A 24,659-nucleotide genomic window follows, 5' to 3' on the forward strand; every position below is an offset into this window, starting at 1 on the left:
TGAAAACGCCTTTTGGTGCCAGAGGAGAATGGTTCGACTGCTTTGAGTGGGAGGCAACAGCCACAAAAGTAACCACTTGTTACAACCAAGGTATGCGGAAGAGCATCTCTGGGCAGCAGAAAACCACACTGGGTGCCAATCCTTTGAGCTAAGATTAGGAAACTGAGGCTACAAGTCGCACATGACTCTATCCTCCCTTTTATCAAGGGTTCAGGCTGGGAGTGATGATGTAATGAATGGTGTGAGCCAGCTCTCAACCCAATAATTTTGCCACAAAGAATTACACTACTTTAGCAAGAACGCAAGTCTAACTCAATACGAGTAGGGTTTACCTACCAACGTGGCCTTTTGCCCCGTTTTCCAATAATGTACTTATGTTTCTTTTACAGTAGAATTGCCTTCAGATCATTGAATTTAAGGTCTTGATAATAAACTGTGCCCCATTTAAGTCCACTGTCAGCACAGCAACACTTTGGTCACTTTCAGGCTGCTGTTCACACGTTCTCATATTGACACTACAGTACAAATTTCCTGTGGCGTAGTGTAGTTAATGACACCTGTTGGAGTTACATTTCGGTCTTGAAACTGAAAAGAATTAACCTCACCGAGTCACACCAGCGCATTTAAAAAAAGAAAGACTAACAGACTTATAAGTAATAAGTATTTTATTTACTTTTCAGGCTTGAATATGTTTCATATGAAAGGCAAAATTAAGATGAATACTCTTCCTCTCCATATTTAGGCACATTACAGAAAGGCGGTTGTAAATGGAGCTGTCACTAACTAAACAGACAAGACTGGAGAAAAACAAAAGATCAAAAATCAAATTACAGTTAAGGGCTCTGTGCACCCACACAGGTGTTCTCGGTTATTCTGGCAGATTAGAGCTCATTACAGGTTGGCGGGAGTATGTTTTTTCTCGACAAAAGTGAACAGTACAGTTGGGGACGTGTCAGTCAAACGTGGTCTGTAGAGGCTCACACGGTGCAGAGAAGCAAAGTGACAGCACCTGTGTGGGTGTACCATGGCTGTGCAGGTGATTTATGCCCAGCGGGGCAGGTGAAAGACGTGGCTTCAATGTGATGTGTACACAGATCGAGGCACATAGACATTAGCAGACAGTTCAGCAATGAGAGCAATGCAGCATTGGAGGGTGAGCTCTTATTCACCGGAGGAGAAATAAATGTTACATGGAGAAGCTTTGGGATTAGTATCGGGGTGCAAATGCAACATTTTTGTCTTTTTCTTTGAGACCTCAAGTATTCACTCCTGACCCTGCCTTTACCTCTAATCATAGCATATGGCTTAAGTGTGCCTCGGTGACTGAACACCGAGCAAGAATATTGAGCTTACATCATAAAATCACCACTTACAAGCAGAGAAAACACTGTTTCGGGTACAACCCTGTAAAGATAACACCATCGTTACATAAGAGCTCCTTCTGGGTTCAATGAAGGTGCAGATTACCTTTGTCATCCATGAATGAGCTACAGAAAAAAAAAGAAAAATTCAAGCTTTAACTCTGCCTGTTCATGTCAATCTTGCTCTTACCCCAGAATCACAGGAAAGAATATCTCCCTGAACTTTTAACTGCACAATGCAGGTCCTGATCCCCCAGCTGGACAAACTTTCACAATAATGAAATGTAGCATTCTGCATTCGCTTCGATCCATCAGTCAGTGTTTTGCACAAAGCCTCTATTTCTTTCCCTCTTTTGTTTTGTTTGCACATTTCATTACAAATAAACCAAGGGCAGTGGCAATTTAATTACATCTTAGGCAGTGTAATCCTCACTGGATTCTGGGAAGCAGCATGTAGCTATGACAAAACTGCCCAAAAATACCACAACAGCACAAACACGAACGGTCCTTTATGTCTCTGTGGCCCAGTGATGGGTACCAGATGGCACGATTACTTAATTCCCAACACTGGCAACTCAACCCTTCTCACTCAGCCACTGCTGGTCAATACAGATTTCCTTTTTTAACTAAAAAAAACAAACAAAACAAAACAAGAAACAAAGAATATGTAAAACTGTTTGGTTACAGTATAACACTTTCTTAGAACCTTAAAACCATTTGAATACATATTTGTTGTAATCAAAAGATGCTTTCTTTCATCTGAACTGTCCCCGATCTGTGTCCAATATGCCAAGAGATAATATGAACAAATTAAAATGCTCGGAATAAAGTGGCCAGACATAATTTTAAGATGTGAAATCTGAGTTCAAAGGAGTATCCACTGCTTCATAAATCCTGGCAACAAAGGGCTGCATAGTTAAAAGGGTAACTATTACAATCATCATAATTACAGTAATCATGACGCACTGACAAATTTAAAACATTTACAGTGTTCCCTGTAAATTAATCTAATTAGATTATTTTTATAGTAGTTTGAGGCACACATTCATGTCCCTCAAACCAATATGTCTGACTGCGACTGTAAATAATAACCACTGCTGAGGGGAGTGAACAGGATAACGTTTTAGCTGTAACCCGCAGCCCTGTGACTCGTCCCTCTGAGCGACAGGACATCTGTAAATATAGCCTGTAACACATTGGTAGTACAAGTAAGAAGTGAAAGGAAAAAAATTAAAAATTAAAAAGCACATTTCTCACAATAAGACCTTTTTTTGGCTTAACGTTTATCCCTGGTCCTGCTTCGTCACACAGTGAGGTGTTGGATTCCCAGGACATGTCTCAATGTGTCACACTGGCTTGTAAATACGTGTGAAACGCAGCAAACACGGAATGATGTGCACTTTTTGTTTTTCCTGGAATGTAGGTTAGAAATAAGTGTGTATATGTGCAGGCATAACATATGATCTGCTCTCTCACTGCTTCAAACACAAACAGGAAAAAAAATAACATAAAATAAAAAATTAATATCACTCCAAGTTTAGGGTAGGAGAGATGCTGGAGGCGCATTATTTCCTCTGCACAAAAAAAAAAAGAAAAAAAAAGAATTTTTTTTTTTTAAAAAAAAAGCAGTGAGAGCCCTCATGTTTTACACATGTACATAAAAAAAAGAAATCACATTATGAATGTTTAAAGGTTTAAATAATCGTAATATTTAAAAACATGGAGACAGGAGCTCTTTGAGAGCAGGTCAGCTGGTGCTGTTCTCTGGCCAACAGCACAGGAGGAATAAATATATATATGTATACATATACATATATATATATTCATATTCGCCAAATAGAGAAGAGCAAAGAAACTTAACTGGAAACAGTTTCAAACTGATACTTTCTATAACTGTCCCCTTTCTTCATCTTAGCCTTCAAACTAAGCAGCTGTGCACACTGAAAACACGAGAGATTACAAACAGTCAGGCCAGAGCTGGAACTTTTTCAGTCTTGCTTTTTGTTCTACTGTGAATGTCGTTTCTTCTTCCTGCCCACAGCGGTCAGCTTCCTCTTAGTGACCCTCCCCTCGCCCCTCTAATGTCCGAGTCTGCCCCCCCTCACCTTCTCGTCTGGCAAGTGGTGAAGAGAGGTCTGGGCGGCAGGGAGGGAGGGGCATAGACAGAAAGACAGTGAGAACGAGAGCGAGAGAGAGAGAGAGAGAGAGAGACAAAATGAGGGGGGGGTTTGGGCGAATGGAGGGAGAGAGAGCTGCCTGAAATGTAGGCCAAAGCGGTGGTGGGCGTTTCCATGGAAACTGTTCACAGCAGTCAGTGACATCATCGGTACGGGGGAGAGGCGACTGGGTGGTGGGGATGGGGAGGAGGAAGGGGGGGTTGCAACAGAAATGCGTCCTGATTGGCTTGGACTTAGACACGGTTCTCCACTCTGGTCCTCCGCAGGATCCTGAAGTGAAGACAAAGACAGGATGATGTCTGTAATCTTCTACACATCCAAAACACTCTGTACAGGCATGTAACACCCCAAAGAGACACACACACACACACACACACACACACACACACACACACACCTTCTGTTTTGCGCGTCCATGTCCAGCAGTGTCTCCTGGGACACCCTGAAGTCATCTATGGGGGACTGGTAGCGCGATTCAAAAGAGCCTTCCCTCCCTCTGTAGGCCATGGCCTGGGCTGGAGACTGAGGCAAAGGAGACATGCTGGAGGACGTTGAGGAGACTGAGCTCAGCTCCCCAAAACGCTCCCGCACTGACTGAGCTGTTGCCGACACTGATGAGGCCCCGACTGCAGCGAATGGGCTGAGAACCTCACCATTTTCATCCTGAGATAAAAATAAAAAACAAAACAAAGGAGTAAACACTAGTGGTTCTCTATATAATCAAAGATGAGCTTAAAGTCCTGTATTTATAATTTTGTCAGGTCATTCACGAACTTAAGATTAACTATAAAGGCCAAAATAATGGGAAGAAAAGCTGGGGAGGGATTAAGAAATAATTTGAGGGAAGCAGCTACAGACAAAGAACATACAACCACTTAACTCACACAAACTGAAGTATTTTTAAAAAGGACTCATCTTTCCAAATCTGTGCTTTATATTGATGCTCGAGATAAAAGCAGTTGAGTCCCCTGCAACAATGTCCACTAATAGCAATTTCTGGGACCGCTAATGAAGTATTAGCTTTAAACAAAAATAATTGCGTTCACCTTTCGTACACAGAAACATCAGTCTGCTGTACTGAGAGGCCCAAGGGAGACATTTTTTCATACATGGAAGCCTTTATAGCCCATTGGGTGTTTTGCACCATTTACTGTCTGACGAATCTCATTGCAGACCTGCCGGCTAATGTGTGACTATACATTTGGTGTTTTTGGGTTTTTTTGTGTCTGCCTGCTTGTATTTTGATTGTGCGATCACACCCGAAGCTCAGTCAGCCAGGGGTGGTGGGCTGAGTTAAACGAAGGGTTATGTTTGTATACAGAGGGTGTGATGGGGTAGGGGCTCATGGTTTAAGTGTTAAAATAGTGATGCATTTCTCTTTCTTTTAATGTCACTGCCCTTACATTTTTGCACCAATTAGTAGCTATTTTTTTTCATAAAATCCTGTAATTTAGAAAAAAAAATGTACAGTATACTATCACTACTAAGACATGAGGTACACTCACCCCTGCTTTTAAAGTAAGAATCATAAAAGAAAGAGGCTGTCCTGTGGTATTTATTAACATACATGAAATTAAACACAATGGAAATTATAATCTAGGCTAGATGCAAAAAGTAAAAGCACTCTCATGTTTATTCAGTAAGTGTACAGCTACATGCTAGTTCACCTAGCTTTACATAAAGTCACGAAACAGGGTAAGAGTACGTTTAGCTCTATCCAAAGGTAACGAAATCTGTGTAGAGCTCATTTGACTATTTATTCTCTCATAAAAAAAATAAAAACTTTAAAAACAAAAAATTAAAAAAAAAGTCAAGATCTGGCTTTCCCTGCACTCAGTACTAATTTGTCAGCGATTTGTCTGCTTGCCCTTCTTCAAGTTGTGTCTGCATGTTTTTGAGTGGTTTGTTGACAGTACAAACATTGTTGAGCTCACCCTTCCTCTGGTTATGTCCATGTGGACTAACAGAGAAGCTAACTCCAGGTCCTCGTTGTAGCTGTTCGTCAGAGGTACTGACCGGTAACCTATAAAGACAGAAGCAAAAGATTTTTTTTATTTATTTATTTTTTAATTAGTGCTCTGCAAAAAAGATCCATCCATCCATTTTCTGCCAATTGGGGAGGCAGTCTAAGCAGGGAAGCCCAGACGACCTCCTCCAGGTCTTCTGGGGAGACACCGAAACTTTACCAAACCAGTCGAGAGGTAATCTCTCCAGCTTTTAGTCTGGGCCTCCTCCCAACAGGAGATGCCCATATCCTAGTCAGATATGTGAAACTCCTCAGCTGGCTCCTTTTAATATGAAAGACCAGCGGCTTTACTCTGAGCCCCTTCTCTATGGAAGATATCCGCCACGCTTTAGAAGAAGCTAATTTGCAGTGCTTGCATTGGTCACTACCAAAGCTCATGCCCGTAAGTGAGCAGAGAAATGTAGATCGACTGGTAAAACTCACTTTTACACTCAATCCCCTCCTCTACTCACCCCTCACCTCAAACAAAACCCCGAGATACTTAAAGTCAGCAACAAAACATATAGAAAGTATTTACAGAGAACACATGTTGAAGGCGTACCTGTCTTTAGCCCGTGAATGGGGAATGTGGCCTGAGCCAAGAAGTTTTGGTCGTTGAACATGTCAATCTCGTACACCACAAAACGCAGAAAGGCAAAAGCAGAGTTGCACACGGTGAACTGGAATGTCTTTCTCGGCCAAGTGGGATTCAGACCATTATCAGCTACAGAAGAAAAGAAATACTGATAATGTAAAGCGTGTATCTTCAATTCTCTAACATTTGTGCAATTACATTTCCCTTGTAACAGCAGTGTAAAGACTTCTGTAATTAGTTGCTAGATAAAGGTTGCACCTCTAAGTTACACGGAAATAAAACCCTTTGCAGAAAAAAAAAAAAAGAGTATGTCATTAACAGAAAATTATTTTTCCTTGGCTCGCTGCCCTTTCTGTAGAAGAACCAGAGAGCAGTGAGAAAAACAGCAGAAGGAAATGCCAAATGTGTTCAAATTTTGAGCTTATGTTTATGTATTTATATTTAAATGATAAATATGAGCTGGGCTTACATCAGAATCTGCTATCTAAAGTAGCAGAAATCACAAGTTATCTGATGACCTAATTTTGAATAAGTGGCAAATTCAAAGGGGCGATGAACTTCACAGATAAAATGATTGAGATTTAAAAAGTATGTGTACAACCAATACAGAAAAATAAATATAAATGGGAACAAATGCTGCTAGAGCCCACAGTACAATATGCCGACATACCGCTTTTTAGTAATATACTGAAAGAAATAGTAGTTATAAGTATAGATTAGTACAAATTTAAAGTAATCCTGTCCTTACTCACTGATGGGAATTTTAAAGAGTAAAGAATAGGTTGCAGTAAAATTTCCCAGTATCCACATCAGAGTATGTAGCAAACAAAATCTATGCATTAAACTATCAAAACATTTTTTATAAAAATAGTTTTTCTTCTGTCATAACGACCTGATGAGAGCTGTGCGAGTTTCAATATTTTCCCTTTGTATTCCCACACATGGCACACTTGTTTGTGTAACTTCCTGTTTTTCCTAAGACCATACAGGAAATTACACGAGGAAAATATATCCAGTAAACAGCAACTGCTTTTTTTTCCCCTCCTCACTTCTGGCAGGGCCTGTCTTTACTGGCAGAGGAACTCGTGTTTAAATAAGAGCAGCGCTCACCTTCAGAGTCTGTTTTTTGCTTGGCGCTGTCGTACTCCGCTCCACACACCTCGATCTCAATCAGAGGGCAAACGATGCCACGTCCATGCTTGGGCAGATGCCGGGCACCCAAGACCTTCAGAGGAGAAGAAGCGATTACGTCTTTAGAAGTTTTGTTTGTATTAACATGTTGCTACAAACAAACACACAATGCTTTTCCATCAGTGACATCTTATAATGTGTTTTTCTGCTCAATTGCTAACTCAGTGTTTGAACTACAGGTTGAACTCCTCCTTTATACATGTATAATTAAAAGCATGACTAATTACCTATGAGCAGTGTTTGCAGTACACCCATGGAAGCAGTCAGTGAGTCTCACAGTGAAGAAACATAACAATGAGCTTCCTGACTTGATTTCTAAACAAGTTCATGAATGTTTATTCATAATATATGAAAAGTGAGTTACCTTTAATCAAAAAATATTATTACGTCTGCAACTAAAGGGGAACGTATTTATATGTAAATTGCAGCAACTGGTTGCTAGGTTTTGTAAAGTACCTCGGTTACCTCTCTGAGCTGTGTTACAATCACTGCTGCTGCTCCAATGGGCAACTACAATCACACTGTTAACAAAACACCACCTGTCACTTTCACCTGTGTCTCCATAACCACCACCCGCTTCATCTCTCCCAAAGAGATGAAGGGTAGACTCGTTTCTGCACAACTGCATCACACCTTAAAGCAGAAAAATACAGTCCTCAGTCTACTGTACCTCAATCTCTAGACTGACTTGCTCCACACCCCGTAGTGTTTGTCTGTCAAAGGGATCAAAGTTGTCGTCCCTCATGATGGGCGGCTGAAGGACGTAGCCACTTCTTCCGTTCAGCATGAACAGGGCCTGGTTCATCTGCATGGGCTTGTCTGCACGTGGGCAGGGAAAGAGGAAGGAATAGAAGGGAAAAAAATGTAAAAAGCACGTATATAAACAAAATGTGCTGTTTGTCTCTGAAAAGGGAAGAGAAGATACCTCCTGTCTGGAAGTTAAGTGCTACCAGCTGAGATCCGCAGAGCCACATGGAGAGCGGGTCATAGTTAGAAGAGTCTAATCTCTGGCCTCTGGGGTAGATCCTGGACAGCTGCAGCCGATTGTACTGCAGGAACTTCTTCCCCTTGATTTTGTTGACGTATTTCTCTGCCTTGGTTTCAGGGAAGGATGACATGTCCCGGAAACAGGCTCGCTCTGTGCCAATCTCTAAAAAAAGCGACGACAAAAGAGAGATGTGACCCCATCTGCATTTGGTCTTTTTCTTTTTATTATGTGTACAGGCCAGCGAGTGCAAGTAGTTCTTACTTTCTTCATCAAATGGCACAGGCCTACAGTAGATGACAAGGTCAGATAATTCCAGTGCAATCTTCTTCCTCCTTTCCATCATCTTCCCCTCTTCCATCTGGCCACAGACACGGCACAAGTGTAAATATAGCAGTACCAACAGTGAGGTACATCACTGCTCAGCTTAAACCCAAAGTGTGAGTGCATATTATTTCTGTATATTTACCTTAGCCTCTGAGGTCAAGGTGACCTCACGGATCTTGAGCACCCATTCCTTGAGCTCTTCTTGCGTGTTTGCAGCAATGTCCAGCGGTAGGCCTGGCCGCACAGGGGTACTCTGTGCCAGGTTGAAAACATAAGGCCTGCTGCCTTTCCCTTCCGCACGAACAGCTGAAGAGAAAAAAAAGAAAAAGTTAAAAAAAGGGAACCAATAAATGGAAGTAATGACGGTTTTAAAAAAGTAAATAAATGAGGCTGGTGCTGAAATCATGCCCGTACTACACTAACAGACCATAAGCAGAGGAAGAAAACATGGTGGAGAAGAGCCCAAGATGACAAATCCATAGCAATGATTGTGAACCATCTGTATCATCCAGTGTCCGTGAGAGAAATTAGACGATAAGTGATAGCAAGTAGTTATTTTTAAAGAATGATACGATTATATAAAACCAAATAATCCCTTTTAGAATATAGTTTTGTTTTGCTTTTTAAAACATTCATTCAACATTTTTTGTAAATGAATGCAATTACTTTCTGAGCATTTTTAGCTCATCTTTCACACTACCACTAGATGGTGCCAATGAGCCACCCAGATGTACAAATGGACTCAGGTTAACAATGCAAGGTAGCATGAGCCAAAACTAATAGGGGTGTATTGACTAGGCTGCAGGATATCAATAATATATCAAATACAAATTGGAGAGAAAAGCAATAATAATAATAAAACAGAGAAGACTTACTAAACTAAGAGGCTGATAATGGAGAAAAATAACACTAGAGTGATGACTGTGTCCTATAATTATTATAATTTTTTTTTAAAAAGCAGTTAGCAGGGGTTTACTGCTCTCAAGGTGACTTGACACAGGAAGTGAAGGTGCTACTTACTAATCTGACAGGCAGACACATCAAGACTTCCTCTCAGCATATCTCCAAGAGGGCTGTTTTCTGTCATCTCCTGTTGACAGAAAACAGAGCACATATGTATCTTTATGAATGAAGACATGAATGACCTCACTGTGGTGGGAGCAGGTCTACTCATTTCCCTTTAAATAAATACAATAAAAATGTGCTTGAGTAAGCATCTTGTTTTAAGGGTTTGATCCTCACAGCTCTATCAGGCTCGGCTGCCGACGGACTGATCTCCTCCACGTAGTTTGCCGGAAACCACATCTGCTTCTTTCCTCCACAGTCACCCTTCCACCTGAAAGAAGAAGAGGCGGGAGGGGTAAAGAGACAGGGGATGTGGTTTGTAAATATATAGAAGTGTTTCATATTTAGAAAATGATCCCAGCACTGATAAGAGAATTTTAAATGTGTCATTCACTCATTTACTGTAGTTCTCTAATGCAACGCGAGTATTAGCAGTCTAAATTAATAATTAAGAGCTACTTCCTGAATGGATTTGATGCCACTCACTTACCATCCCCCTTCCTGTTTTTCCACATTAGAGATGATAGCATTCTTAGTGAAGGAGAGCTCATCGTCTCTTTGGGCTTTATACTCATACATGGCTCGCACCGTGCACTGAAAGACAGCACACAAGGTTACGTCATGTTTACATGTCCAAGTGTTGATGTTGCAGATCTCAGCTACCTGTCGATTTCTCCATGCTGCACTCTTACCTTAAATGTTGGCATTTGATTGGCCTCCACGTAAAAGCCTGGATTCCTCCCCTCATACAGTGACCCGTAGTCTGGCTCCTATTGGGCAATGCATTATGAGTTTGTTTTTCTTTTTGCTAGGCTGGTGGTGACTTCACCACAGAATGAAACTAGCATAATGGCATGAAACAATACAGCATTTATCACTGGCCAGACGTTTTCTTTGTAGACTGTATAATGTGGTACTTACAGCAGTGCCTATCTTCTCCAGTGTGTCCTCGTTGATGGGATAGCGTAGTTTCATTTTACGGTACAAAGGGTGCTTCTCATAGTAGCTAATAAGATCTACAAGGCTGTCAAACTCTGAGGTGCCCAGCACCACGGTCTGACCCTCCTGTTGCACACGACAGTGCTTTATTTTACCCTCGGCCCTGTGAAGAAACCCAAAGAGAGAACTCTGCTAAATAACTGTGATCCAAGGCATTTATGTGCTTCTACATTCAATTTGCTGATGATCTAAGATATAAAATGGCAACTAAGGTACCTGAATGAAATGGCAAAGGAGTTGGGCTCTGCCCTTTTCCTGACTAGAAAAGCCCCATCGCGAGGAACCCTCATCAACATGTTCTCTGCATGGCTCCTGGAGAGGTTGGCGTGGTACCACCTGCGACAAGCAAAAACAAAAATATGATGCGCATCACGTAATAAATTCAGCACTTTCTCAGTAATATTTGAAAATGCATATATGTACTCACTCTTTGCTCTCGTGAGCATTGGTCTGAGGTACTGGCTCAGTCAGTTTCATCTCAAATTCGTTACAGCGCAGCGCCACCTGCTGGTAGTGGGTAATCAGAGCAAAGAGTGTATCAAATACCAGGTTGTCAGTCAGGTAGAACTTTGGGCTGCCTGCCTCCTGACGAGAGTGGATGCGACAGTGTTGCACCCGCCCCGAGCGCCTGTTGCAGAGACGGGAGGCATGGAGAGAGGGGGGGGGAGAGAGAGAGAGAGAGAGGGAGAGAGGAAGAAACGATGAAAGATCAGTTTTTCTTACAGTTTGTTTACAAGTTAAGAACACGTGAACTCTTGTTGATCTTTAACAAACTGCCTTGTGATACCATCTCTACATTGTTCCCATAGCTTGCGGGTAAATAACAGACTGATCTGTCTTGACCGCCTTTCACAAAGAGCTCATACATCAGACCCACATCACGCTGTGACAGCCATGATCACTAACTGATCTGCCAGTGCGACACTTAAATTTGGTGATATTTGAGTGACACGCGCTAGTTTTCTACATACAAGTTAAAGCTTCTTATACTTAACAGTGATTTCCCCTAAATGATCTTTCCCACCCTGAAATCCAACAGACCCCCAAAGTTTGATTCTGTTCACCTGGATGTAGCATTTTTAGTAGAAGATGAACAGAATCAAACTTTGGGGATTTACTTACCTGGATGATTGAGCATGCATCAAGACCAAATCCAATAGACATTTATTTTTAAACAATGTCTTTTTATTAGGAGTATTTATTTTAATATATATAAACAAAAAGAAGAAAAAGATTACATATGATCTGTACATTCAGGACGTTTTTTTAAATACAATACGTGTACTTTACCAAAAAGACAGAGTGTAGTCTCCGACAAAAGTCTCGCTCTCCCGAACTAGGAAGGAGCCATCAGGAGCACCAGTCTCCAGGCAGTACTCAGACAGCAGCCTCTCGGCTATCTGCCGTCCATCCCGCCCAGCACCTAGCTTTCCATGGAACCATTTCTCTGTCACATGTTGATCCATACCATAGGACACCTGGGAAGATTCAAGATGTGTTCACTTTATGTGTATCCACATAATTTATCTCTAAATAAGAGCCTCTCACAGACCTCTAAAACTAAAACTGCATCAAATTAGGAACAATACGAGCAAATTTTCAAGTTCAAAAATCATTTTTGTACTTCAGCAGCAGATCAGACCTACTAACCTCTCTGTGCTCCTCCTCATCATCATTTCCCGGGTTACTGGAGGTCTCTTCTGAGTAGTAGATCTTATTGCTGGTCAGAACAAAAAAATGAGGGTACCACTCCTGGGATAGAGGGAGAGAAATGAGACAGATTGTTAGTTCAAATAGCCAGATCAAATATTTACAAGATCCATGTGTTACAGTGCAAAGTGGCACAAGATGACACAGAATAAGAAATTAATATCCCAAGGAAAAAATGCTGATAAAGCATGTCTGAGTTAAGAATATAAGTGTAACAGATGATAGATGTAGACTGCAAGATAATTTGTCTTAACTTTATCAGTAAAAACATGAAAAATAAACACCACATAAAGCATGTGTGACACAAAAGCCATTTTTTCTTTTCTGACCATTTCTGCCCCAAATTTTTCCTCATGCATGATGCAGAAACTATTTATACACTGAACATGCTTACATGGTTAATGGGATCTTCCAGGTACAGGATGCCATTTTTAATGGAGTTGCTGATATCATTCTCTGAGTAGGGAGTGGTGGTGGACACCTCCTCATAGGCACTGCCTTCTGCGAGCTTCTTATGCTGCATCAGATAAGAGGAGTAGAACAGACAGAGGAAGGTTACTAATCCAAAAAAACAAAAAAAACCCAAACATTTCTCATGACTCCAAGAGGCTCTGACCTTGATGAGGATCTTCCTCTTGAGCTGATTGGGTGAGGGCAGCCCGTCCGCTGCGATATCCACTGCCTTGGTTAGAAGCATGTCTCCAAACACCTTCTTAAAGTGAGTGGCCATATTCCTCTGCTGCACAATACTACAGTGGTCCTCTATAGACAGGATGATGGGATATCTGTAAAAGGGACCACAGACTCAGAGGAGTGGCAAATCCATAGAAACTCCTTGTTTAACTTTGTCCTGATGTGACTTTTATTTTCTCACAGTGATGTCACTGTGGCCTGCCCACATTGTTTCTACATTAGTGTGTGCCTGTCATCTCTTCATCTTCGCCATCTCTTATCGTGTTAATCATCACATCCCCAAGAGACTAAAACAAAACAAAACAAGAATAGCACGTTGTCATGCACACTCACTCAGATGTGACGAAGGCATGCTCTTTGATGGTGGTCAAGACATCAGAAAACTTGATTTTGGTTGTGAGGGTGTGCCCATGGTAGATGACTGGCATTCCCTCAGGGCCATCCCAGCAGTCCACTGAAAATAAACATAGACACATGCATGCAACATTATTTCATCTTTTATCCTTTAAGGATAAAGAAAATAAACATGCATGTGGTGAGTGACGGGACAATTGTAGGATCTTTATGTTTCAAGGCAAACAAGATCGCTTCCTCATGTTTTTTTAAATTAGTTTGAGCTAACGTGACCTTTTCACCCAACAACAAGCAAGTCTTATTTATAGAAACCTGCTTGACAAGGGTTTGCTGTAAAAGCAATATCAGGCACTGTTGCATAAGTTTTTGCGTGTGAGCACCTGGTTAAGGGTGTATTAGCTAGTGTTGGGACTGACGCGTTATTAAGTAACGCGTTACAGTAACTACGTTATTATTGTGGTAACGAGCACGGTAACTAGTTATTATGCCAAAACCAGGAACGCGTTACTCGTTACTGGGATTTAAATAGGCTCGTTATTCGTTACCTCATGTGGTGGCTATCGTGGAGCTTCCACAGATTCAGTAACATTAGCAAGTGGTGGAAGCCAGCAGGTGGATGAAGGAAAAGGGAGGCAAGAGGAGAGACCCGAAGCGGCCGCCGGTCCGAGTGTCAGGTGAACTGAACTTCAGGTAAGAAGTTATGACCTGCAGTGTATCTGGGTCAGATATAAACCAAGTTTAGGTGGAGTTTATTTTCGTTATGCTGACTTTTTCGTACTGCGTGCTAGCTAGCATGACGGAGTTTCTATACAGCTGGGTGGGTGCGATGTTACTGATGTTGAACTTTATTTTGTTCATACGGTTAATTATTAGAGTTGCCAACCGTCCCCTAAAAAACAGAATCGTCTGGTATTCAGAGAAAATATTACGGGTTTCGTATTGAGGTGAAAAGGAACACAGTTTGTCCCGGACTTCAGCTACAATGAAAAAGACACAAAGCTGGATTTATTCTGTGTTTACGCTGCACAGCTGCCTCTTCATCTCTCATTCTCTCCCCTCCCTCTCCTGTTTCTACTTCAATCATAAAACTGATCAATGATCAGCTGATCGGCTTTTCTCTCTTGTTTATTTATCGCCCACTTTGCGCCAGAAAGAGGAAACCGGCGGATGTCACACTAAACAACAGCAGCACGTTTAAGCTTGATCAGCTGTTGTTAGAATTTATTTAATATTACTTTCTACTATCAGCTGATGTTTGCTGGAGCCACAGCTGTAAAGCTGCTGGTCAGGATGTCGGTTTGGATATGTGGTGAGAGGGAAACATGAAGATGAAACCAGGAGATGTCCTTACTGAATCATCAGAGCTGAACAGGTGATGGAGAAACAGGTTTACCTTTTAGTTGACATGGATGAGTTGAAGGGAAGTTATGAGCTGTTTCTGAGAGACAAATAACACCAGGATCCTTTTTTTACTTAGCTGACAGCTGGTAACTGTGCAGGGGCGGGTCTAGCAAAGTGTTGCCAGGGGGCCAGGTAGGGCATTAACAGGGAAAGGGGGGCACAAGGAAATACTTTTCTTTCTTATTCTCATTTAAAATGTCTCGCTTTTAAAAAATAATTATCTGAGTCTTACAACAAACGATTGATAGATTGATACATATATACCATCAGAACAGTGTACATCACTGTCACAACAGCGTTTGTTTTCATTCAAAGGCTTTATGATTTTTCCTATAATGGTGGGCCGGTCTCTAGTCAAATTCCCCGGGACGATTTTTTTTTGTCCCAGTCCAGCTCTGTATGCAGCTCATCTGCACTTTGGTGTTACCTACATCTTCCTATTCAGAAGGCAGAATTTCCGAGTTCTGAGTACAATCGAATGCACAACGACTGCAGTTTTTGTGTTGGATGTAAAAAGCGCACATGACGCTGTGACGTAGGCTAGAATCATGCGGCGGTTAACGGCGGTCCAGGCGTGGGATTTCTCTCGTGGAAATGTGCACATTATTTTTTTCCTTTCTATTGGTAGGTGGCACAGTGCACTTGTGGCAAGTAAGCAAGCTAGAAGACTGGCAGTCTGGCTGGGTATCCAGTTACGGAAGCAACACATTAACAAGAGAATTCTGAGTAAAACCAAAGTTACTTTCCCTAGTAACTAGTTACTCTGAAAGTAACGAGTAACTTGAAGTAACTGAGTTACTTTTGATAGAAGTAACTAGTAATGTAACTAAGTTACTAATTTAAAAGTAACTTACCCAACACTGGTATTAGCTAAGGTTAAAAGTTGAGTTGTGAAGGATTAGAAATGGGGTAAAAGTTTATTAGTTGGTTAAAAGTCAAGCAGTGGTGATTTACTACTCGTGGGTAAACCGTACACCTTCCAGTGTGTGTGTGTGTGTGTGTGTGTGTGTGTGTGTGTGTGTGTGTGTGTGTGTGAGAGAGAGAAAGTGTAGGTGTGTGCCTACATTCAATACAGCGACAGCCCATCCTCAGACAGCGTGCGTATGCCTCCAGGGACGATTCACTGGAAAACTGGTCTCCTGTCAGGTAGCTAAAAATAAGCACACAATGTCAAGTATGTACACAAAACACACATCCACACAGGCTCTCAGAGGATTAACATGTCAGGGAGTGTATCTTAACACACGAACACACTTTTTATGGTGATTACATAAATAAATCAATACAGTCATATCAAAAGGGCTCGTTCTCCTCTGTTGACCGGATAAATACTTCTTACTCATTCACTCAGTCAATTCAAGGCTAATCAAAGCAACATGGGAAATTTTCATTCCGCCGCTCCAATGAGTATTGTTTCACATTTAGTACAGAATTACTTGCGCTGACTTTCACACACTTTTCAATGGGAGGAAAAATACATTTTCCTGCAAAATAAACGCCTGGATCTCACTCGGGAAAGAGATTGTTAAATAATACACTTTTATCTGATGTGTGAAGCCAGTTCAAAAGACCCCTTTTGGCCAGAGGTTTCAAGAACTCCAGCATTCCCAGGGCCCAATTAAAGCGGGCGAATCAAATACATGCATAAATGCCCTTCATGCTTACGTGTTGTGCGAAGAGGAGATCCAGTAGTGAGACAGGGGGTTATTCATATTCTCAGGACACACTTGGTCCAGGGAGGAATCCCAGATGGTGTTCTCTTTGGAGAACAGGTATGTGAGAAACTACACAAGACAGAACCAGAAGCAGTGAAAAGTGGGAAGAATTACAGACCCTAACTTACAGCAATATAGTGATGTGGCACTGAAATAATAATGATCAGATTCTTAAAAACATCTGACCTAAATACTCAGGAATCAGGGCACTGTTGCTTAAGGCATTTAACAAGTGGCTCAACACCTGTTTATATGCACAGGCATGCGCTAGAGCCCCCAAGGAAAGGCAAACTGCCAAGTTCTGATCCAGCCTTTGGACTGTGAGAACTGTTGAGTTTGTGTTTCCACCAAAATTATTGTTATTTTTATGTTACTGTTGAAAAGGTCCATCTTGGTTTCAATATAATTCTCAATTCCAACATACAATGTAAAAAAAACAAAAACAAAAACAAAACAAATACAAATACAAAACAAAACAAAACAAAAAAAACAACACACTGCTAAATCACCGACCACGCACAACTGCCAACATGAATAAATTACAAAAACTAAGAGAACTGGGACATTAGATGTGGGGTTCAAATTGTCATCATCGCTCAATCCAGATTCTTACATTTAACTTGTGTATTAAATACATAATGACATAATTCCATAATCAGCAAACAAAAACATCACATTACTATAGGATTTGTACATATCAGATTCCCCAATGAACTTCAACAATAATAATTTCCATGTAGTCATAATATTTAAAATAAAGTATGTATTTTTTTTGAATATTCATGTGCTTTTCTTTGCACATAATCAAGGCCTGGGCACCAGTGACCTAACATCCTCTGGCACGAAGACACAGCATCACCTCCTGCAGGCTCGCTTGTCCCACTTTCCTCTTTTATTCATGACTTTATGGTGACCACAAAAATCATCCTTCGCTTTCTGCAGAACTGTCATGCCGCACCATACTCAATAACCTTTTATATCTGTGTAGGAGGAGGTGCTTCAGGGCCAAGATCATGGCCAGTCATGTTACTTTCTGAGCATCTCACTCCCACACTAACAACACAGGGGGGAAATCGGAAAACATAACCTATGAAAACATGGTACATTTTTCCGTTAGTGAGCGAATACCCAGAAAAAAAACAAGAACACAAGTGAGAAAAGGGGGGAAAAGAAAGTACGAGAGGCATCGAGGTGCGCATACCTCATCTTGCTGGAAATAAGGCTGCTCCACTTCCCTCAGGGGGTCTTTCAGGTAGCCGAACATAAACTCCTGCACTTTGTTGTTATCTGTGGCCCACATTTCCTGCAACCACAAACACAAACATGCATTTAAGCATGAAAACGAAACAAAACGGCAATAAAATATGTAAACGTCCAACAACCGAGAGAATACCTTTTGGGACTCCAAGAGGAAGCTCTTGAAGTCCTCTAGGGAAATCCTCTGTTCTGGTCTATCAATGAACCTGATAGAAAAAGTACTGGTTAATTTCAGTGAACAACTGCGATGCAAGAAAAATGTCCCTGTGTATGTGTGTGCGTTTTGTATACCTACCTTTGTAGAAATGGGATTTCCATCTGAAAGACAGTAAATAAACAAAAAAGGACATTTAAAGTAATTAATCAAAGCACTGCACTTTGAGTCTTAGACATCCTGTGAGGTGGGGGGAGGGCACTGAGGTCATCCATTTTATCTGACCCCTGCTTGCCTGCCTTATCTGTGTGTGTTTGTGTGTCCTAATGGCCTCCACCAGAGAGGTTTGGTGGGTTTTTAACTGGTGCATATTGATCTTGAAGCCATTTGAGAACAGACAGATGGGGGATGAAGTGAGCCTTGGCAGAGCATCAGATGGGGTGCTAGGGGGATGAAAGCACAGGGACTATCTGTGGATACATAAAAAGACTGCACTTACGTTTTTCTGGGCATCAAACATGAGACTACGATAAAGCTGCGCAAACTGGCTGAAGGACACGTCTCCATTCCTCATCTCCGAGTCCTATAAAAGAAGCAGAGAATCAGAAAGAAAAGTGAAATGACTGTTAACGGCAAATCATAAATCTTTAGCCTCAAACAACATCATAGTGAAAGGGAAGTTGGCGGGTAGATGGAGTGGGAAGGAGGTTTGTGATAAGGAAAGTAAGCAGCAAGAGGTTACCGGAAGTTTCTCTCGGAGGAACCTCATGTTGGGCACCCTGTAGTTGACCTGGCTCAGCATGCTCTTCAGATCCTTACAGGATATCCTAAACACGTTTTGTTGAAAAATAAAACAAACACGGATAAGCATGTGCAACATGTGCAAACACTTCTACTTGTATTGTGAGGCAGCAATGCCATTTTGAGTTTACAGATGGGCTGAAACCTTGTAAACAGACACCCTGCATGTTCTGTTGAGTGGTTTGGGCTTCACTTCTGCTACACAGCTTGGAATTTTGGCCAGAAACGACAATACACGGCACACAGAGTAACAAAGGCCTGTCAGGGATGTAACAGACAAACATCTCTGTACATCTCCTCTCCATTCTCTGCAGTCTGTTTCCTGCTGCAGGAAGAGTTGTTGGTGTGCGGCTGAGGGGTTAGTTCCCTCACTATACCTCAACTGAGCTCTCTCACAGACACCTACCAGCCGGGTGCAGCAAGTCTATGTACTCTTAGATGAAAGGGCAAACAACTGGTGCAGCAAACAATTGAGTTACATCTAATAACATCCATTTCTTGTGAGGGTGATCTGATTAAATCTGCAGCTGATATCCTTTGACCGAGTTTAGTTACCTGTCTTCTCTGTTGCGATCGACTGCGTAAAACTGCTTACGTAACCACCTTAAAATTAAAGAAAAGTAAGAAAGAATTAAGCGATTTATTGCAAAACAGAAAACAGATAATGCTGTCTATTTACACAAACTTTGAATAAGTTCAGATTTACCGCTCGATCTGAAGCGGTGTTGGAGACTTCAATGTGTCGGTCACAAGTGAGGTTAACCCTTGCACCCACATGGTCATCTCTTCATCAGATGTTGCTGTAGCAAAAACAGCTAATCTGAATAACTCAATTCTGTCACATGCTAAAAATACAAGAAGCCTAGCAACAAACAAAGTGTGAAAATTTGATTTATTAATGGTACTAATGGTCTTATTGAGGTACAATGATAACAGGCTACTTCTTGTCAATGTGTAAGCCCTCTTTCTCTGTGCATACCTGCCAGGCTGAGTGATTTAAGGCGAAACTCGGTGCCGTACAGAATAACAAAGCAGTGGGCCTGATCGAGCCGTGCTGCCGAGTCCTCCACATAGCGATCAAAGTCCCGAGACTTCTGTCCAGAACGGATCTCCTTGATTTCTCGAATATCAACTGTAGATACAGACAGATATGCAACAGTTAGCAAAACACAAAGCTGCAGGTTCCCAACGCATGACACGGTAATACTCTGGTATGAATATGGTGTGCAAAACGTATATGCAATGATATGGAAATAATCAAAATAATAGTATCTGACACAATAATGCAGACTTAGAAAACAAGGAGAGCTTGGAGCTAATTCCATTTCATGTATGAAACATAAAACACTTCAGTGCTAACCCTAACAGTCTAACATACAAAAAATAAAAACATTGTGCAAGTACCTGAAGCCCCTCTGACCACATAAAACAATGAAGCTGAGGCGGTGACCCAAACCACATTCAAGTATAGATCAAAAACCACCAATTAGTAAGCAATGAGGAGGGGGCAGTTTTGGGTTTCTTTTTGCTGTTGTTTGTTTTGTTTTTTGTTTGTTTGTTTTTTTAGAAGCTCCTGGTCAGGTCTAAATGATTGAGATTTCAAATATAAATATACATGACAAATATATCACAGTATGTACATAGCTGTGCTCGTAAGTGCAGGTTGTTAAGGGTGTTAAAACACTTACAATATATGATCGGAACTATGACAATGCTTATGTTTTCACACAAGACTGCTTCACAGTTTATCTTTAGACATGACAAATGAAAAAAAAAAAAAACCCCAAAAGACCAGATATAATTTTAACTCAACTCCATAAATTATCATTGAGAAACTTTACAAGTGTGTAGGCTGCAAAGTAGCACAGCGGGTTCCTATCAGATATACATTAACTGCAGTTCAAGACCTACAGCAAGGGACTCTCCTGCTAAACACACACACACACACACACATACTTCTTTCAGCTCCTGCTCCTCTTCCTGCCCCTGAACCACACATCCTGTGCCTTTGTCGCCTACACACCACATCTGTGCTTGCGTATAGGTGAGCATGTGCATGTTCTTTTCTCAAGCATAAAAATGTCTTCTCACAGAATTTCACCAAACTGTGCTCTAATCATATATCATATCTCCGTTTACTTAACCCGCCACACGGGCCAGCAGACTTCCGTTTAGACTGAGGCACTTCTGACAGGCTGATCTGTTAGACAACACTTTTAGTCATTTGTGTCAAAATATTTGGAGCTTGCCTCAGACAGATGCAGGAAAGAAAGAGATAGCCAGAGGTGTAACCTTACCAAAAGAGATGAGAGGAGGTATCCTGCAAAACACTACCACACTTCCTTCTTCCAACATTTTTCATAGCCAAGCAAAAGTATTGTCAGTAAAATAACACAGCCTGATGTTGAAACTTTGGCCAATGTAAAGTTTATCCCCCTCCCCCCAGTTTCCTTTTTGTTTGTTTGTTTGTTGTTGTTTTTTTTACTTTAAATAAGCCAATGTTATGATATTGTGAAAAAAGCAAATGATCAAAAAGAACATTTGTTTTTCATCTAAAATGTCAAACTTCTCCCGTTTCACATGCAATGTCAGGGTGTGCTTCTTTTCCAGTTTTATGCAACTGAAAATACTGTGAACCAAAAACAAAATATAGGAAGAAGGCCCAATTTTATGACATTTCATATACATTTAATAAGAAAATTAAAAGAAAGAATATTACAAATACAACAAATCAAAAGTAACTGGCAGCTTTAGTGTTGCTATAAAGCCTAAAATATTGGATTGGATGGGTAAAAACATAAGTTATTATTATTACTGAACTGTATTCAACCAGCGACTCAAAATCTTGAGATTAAGAATCGCTTTTGTGAGAGTGTTCTTTTCCTAGATAGCCCATATTTTTCAACCCTGCCTGGGTTCAAATTGCACAACTTCTTGCAGTGTTTACCACTGCACCACCGTGGTGTCAAAAGTAAATAAGTTCACAACATTCGCTTAGAATTTCATCCCGACTGAAAACATCACACTCGGCCACGCAGACTAAAAAGAGCTTTGATTGATATTCATGTTCACAATGTCAGCAAAGGACCATTGAGCAATTATTTTGCTAAATATTCTAAGTGAAAAAATGTAAAGATGACTATAGAATAAATAAAAATATATGAGTATGCAATATGAACATGACACTATAGAATTTTTCTTGCATATGGTCACATTGTATTTATGTGCACCATTCATTCTAAAGACTGAGCTAAAGCAAGAAAACCCCCCAGAACATTTCCAAGTGACTATGCGGCCTGTGTTGTGACAATGTTTCACTGCACACTTCCACATCAGCTGATCCATGTGAGCTTCACTGACGGCATATGGGATCAACTTCAGCAGAAGACTTTTCCTCTGACAAACATCTGACAAGCCGCTAAAAGGGTTCAGTTCCCCTTTCCAACAATCTCTAAATGGAACGAGTCTGCTGCTGAGTTCTGCTTGTTTTCCAGCAACAGCCTGCTCTTTACAACGTTGTAATACAGACAATCAATCTGAAAGCAGTTTCTGATTAAGTAACAGTGTTGCTGCCTGAGGGCTAATGTCTCAGTAATTTGTTGAAAATGTTCTTACATATAAACTACGCCCATGTCCAAACGAGTAAAACACACACACACACACACACACACACACACACACACACACACACACACACACAAAGGTAGGTCAGTTAGAAATGACATCACGTCTGAGGTGTTACAGTGTATGCACGTCCTTTGCGGGAGGTATGGAAAAAGCTCATCAGAAGGATGACAGTTTTCACACGTGTGTGCAAGTTAATTCCACCCGCAGATTATGTAAGTTAACAAAAACAACCCAAAGAAAACTTCATTCTCAAAAAACGATTTCCAGGCTACAGGTGAGAACATTTATTGGAACTCATCCAATCTGGTGGCGCGTGTTAAGACACGTGTGGTTTGAATTATAGTTAAAACTGCTCTCTGACGTATCATAACAACAACAACAACGACAACACAGTTCTAAATCCTCTCTAAACCTGAACACGCCTCACATTCCTGCACCATTCAAATTAAAAGGTCGTCAATGAATCCTTTCACTGTAGATTAATCTGACAATTATTGCCCTGATGACAGTGTAAAATCTCAGGTAGCAGTGGAAAATTCCCATCCTAGTTTCCCAGAGTCCAAATTTCAATATCTAATTTTGTCACAATCAGAGTCCAAAGCCCAAAGATATTGAGTTAGCAGTCATATTAAGCAAACAGCAATGTTTGCAGTAGAAAAATCTCTAAACATATTTGAGGAATTTTTGTTAAAAGACGTAAACGACTATCAAACTAGATGTGACTTCTTTTCTTGTGCTCATCTAGAATTACAGCTCTTACTCAAATGCCATGAATTTGACCGTTTCTGCATGTATGTGAACTGCTCCTCTGTGACATGAGCAGACCAATGCAACAGTAGATGTAGAAAGTAACTCATGTCATTACAACGCAACAGTCTAGTGATACCCGGTAGAGTGCAAGACAAATATCTGTGAAAAATATCCCTAAAAGACAAAAAAACTTGAGTTATCCATTTATTCAGTACACTGTATTGTCAGTGAAAATTATCACTCTTATTCAACTTTCGAATAATCTGTAAATTCACTAAGTTAGCTCTCGATTCTCTTGCCATCTGCCATTGTCGCTTTCCGAGCTGCTTCTTCCTCAACGCAAGCTGGTTAACGGTGTTCATTTTAACCTCATTTATTCGCTTAATGTCAACATGAAGAGTCAAGAAATTGTGGCTCTAGCTAAGGAATCCATTTAGACTGGCAGCATGCACAAGAAGTTTAATTCGCATAGCCATTTTAGCGTTACTGTAAGCTTTGGAGAAAAACTAAAGCACTGAAGCTTGTCAGTTTTTAAACTAAATTTTTAAAGGTTAAAAAAAATAAATAAATAAATCACATACTATGATAATATGGGCTAAGGGGTCAGAGTACTTTGATGATCGATGGTGACTGAGGCCTCACAGGGTTAAATAAAAAAAATGATTCTGTTGCGAGTGTATTGATAACAGCATAGGAGGAAGCGGATGTGGTATACTGCAGTATCGATTTTGTCCCAAACCTAGCAGCAGTTGCAGCACGGCATCATTATGTAGTGTTTATAAAAGGAAAAAAAGTCTCATATTCAAACTTACAATGTGTCAGTCATTACTTAGCAAGTTTATATGTATTTGTCCTGGAATTAATATTACACTGCAGCTTGCATTTCTACAAGACTTTGCCCAGGCCTGGGAGATGAATTTCATGCTTACTGCTGACCATTTATCCTTGTGTGGTTCACACTACATGTGAGAAGTGTTTGATAAAATCTCTGATGCTTATATTTAATTTCATCAGTGTCTGAGCTGTGATATACACAGCTCAGACACTGATAAATATAAATATAAACATCAGAGATTTGATCAATATAGGCTAAGGGCTATATTTTTTTTCTGTAATGTTTGCAATAAATTGTTCATTACTATCCAGAATATACATAAAAACTTAATGTCCAACAATAGACTTCTCAACATTCAACTGAGCAAAAGAACTTCTAATGAACACCACACCAGGCTTATCAAGATGCAACAAATGTACCACAGTGGTTTTCTTCAACCAGAGATAAACTGGATGACACAGAAAAATTTCTATACTATGTTATTAAATATAACCCGCTAAACAGTGAAGCTAGCCTGTGATGCTGTGTTTAAAGATGAGCAATCTAATGTTGCCCAACATCACGGCAAAAAGAAAGGACATTAAAGGTTTTACATATCAGGATATAATAAATTAGTATTTAGTCTTTACCAGGTCTTACAATTAGGTAAATACAACT

At 40.7% G+C, this 24,659-nt stretch overlaps 1 protein-coding gene across 1 annotated transcript in view; it reads right to left on the minus strand.

Annotated features, from left to right (window-relative positions):
- Window positions 1–647: 647 nt before the first annotated feature.
- The window catches only part of plcg1 (phospholipase C, gamma 1), a 29,173-nt gene continuing 5,161 nt past the window's right edge, over window positions 648–24,659 (minus strand). Inside the window, exons 3-33 of the mRNA XM_005448819.4 lie at window positions 19,770–19,922; window positions 19,497–19,590; window positions 19,346–19,393; window positions 18,732–18,816; window positions 18,489–18,572; window positions 18,131–18,153; window positions 17,972–18,041; window positions 17,780–17,881; window positions 16,529–16,647; window positions 15,928–16,013; window positions 13,442–13,562; window positions 13,032–13,200; window positions 12,810–12,932; window positions 12,356–12,457; window positions 11,996–12,183; window positions 11,133–11,333; window positions 10,922–11,041; window positions 10,628–10,808; window positions 10,399–10,476; window positions 10,197–10,300; window positions 9,884–9,977; window positions 9,662–9,731; window positions 8,784–8,947; window positions 8,579–8,675; window positions 8,255–8,479; window positions 8,000–8,148; window positions 7,249–7,363; window positions 6,106–6,267; window positions 5,473–5,561; window positions 3,936–4,201; window positions 648–3,808 (exon numbers count right to left, since the gene is read on the minus strand). Coding sequence (XP_005448876.1) covers window positions 3,772–3,808; window positions 3,936–4,201; window positions 5,473–5,561; window positions 6,106–6,267; window positions 7,249–7,363; window positions 8,000–8,148; window positions 8,255–8,479; window positions 8,579–8,675; window positions 8,784–8,947; window positions 9,662–9,731; window positions 9,884–9,977; window positions 10,197–10,300; window positions 10,399–10,476; window positions 10,628–10,808; window positions 10,922–11,041; window positions 11,133–11,333; window positions 11,996–12,183; window positions 12,356–12,457; window positions 12,810–12,932; window positions 13,032–13,200; window positions 13,442–13,562; window positions 15,928–16,013; window positions 16,529–16,647; window positions 17,780–17,881; window positions 17,972–18,041; window positions 18,131–18,153; window positions 18,489–18,572; window positions 18,732–18,816; window positions 19,346–19,393; window positions 19,497–19,590; window positions 19,770–19,922 — 3,719 coding nt within the window. The 3' untranslated portion in view covers window positions 648–3,771. The remainder of the gene's footprint in view (window positions 3,809–3,935; window positions 4,202–5,472; window positions 5,562–6,105; window positions 6,268–7,248; window positions 7,364–7,999; window positions 8,149–8,254; window positions 8,480–8,578; window positions 8,676–8,783; window positions 8,948–9,661; window positions 9,732–9,883; window positions 9,978–10,196; window positions 10,301–10,398; window positions 10,477–10,627; window positions 10,809–10,921; window positions 11,042–11,132; window positions 11,334–11,995; window positions 12,184–12,355; window positions 12,458–12,809; window positions 12,933–13,031; window positions 13,201–13,441; window positions 13,563–15,927; window positions 16,014–16,528; window positions 16,648–17,779; window positions 17,882–17,971; window positions 18,042–18,130; window positions 18,154–18,488; window positions 18,573–18,731; window positions 18,817–19,345; window positions 19,394–19,496; window positions 19,591–19,769; window positions 19,923–24,659) is intronic.

Source organism: Oreochromis niloticus, linkage group LG20 (genome assembly GCF_001858045.2).
Source record: "Oreochromis niloticus isolate F11D_XX linkage group LG20, O_niloticus_UMD_NMBU, whole genome shotgun sequence".
Taxonomy (NCBI): Eukaryota; Metazoa; Chordata; class Actinopteri; order Cichliformes; family Cichlidae; genus Oreochromis; species Oreochromis niloticus.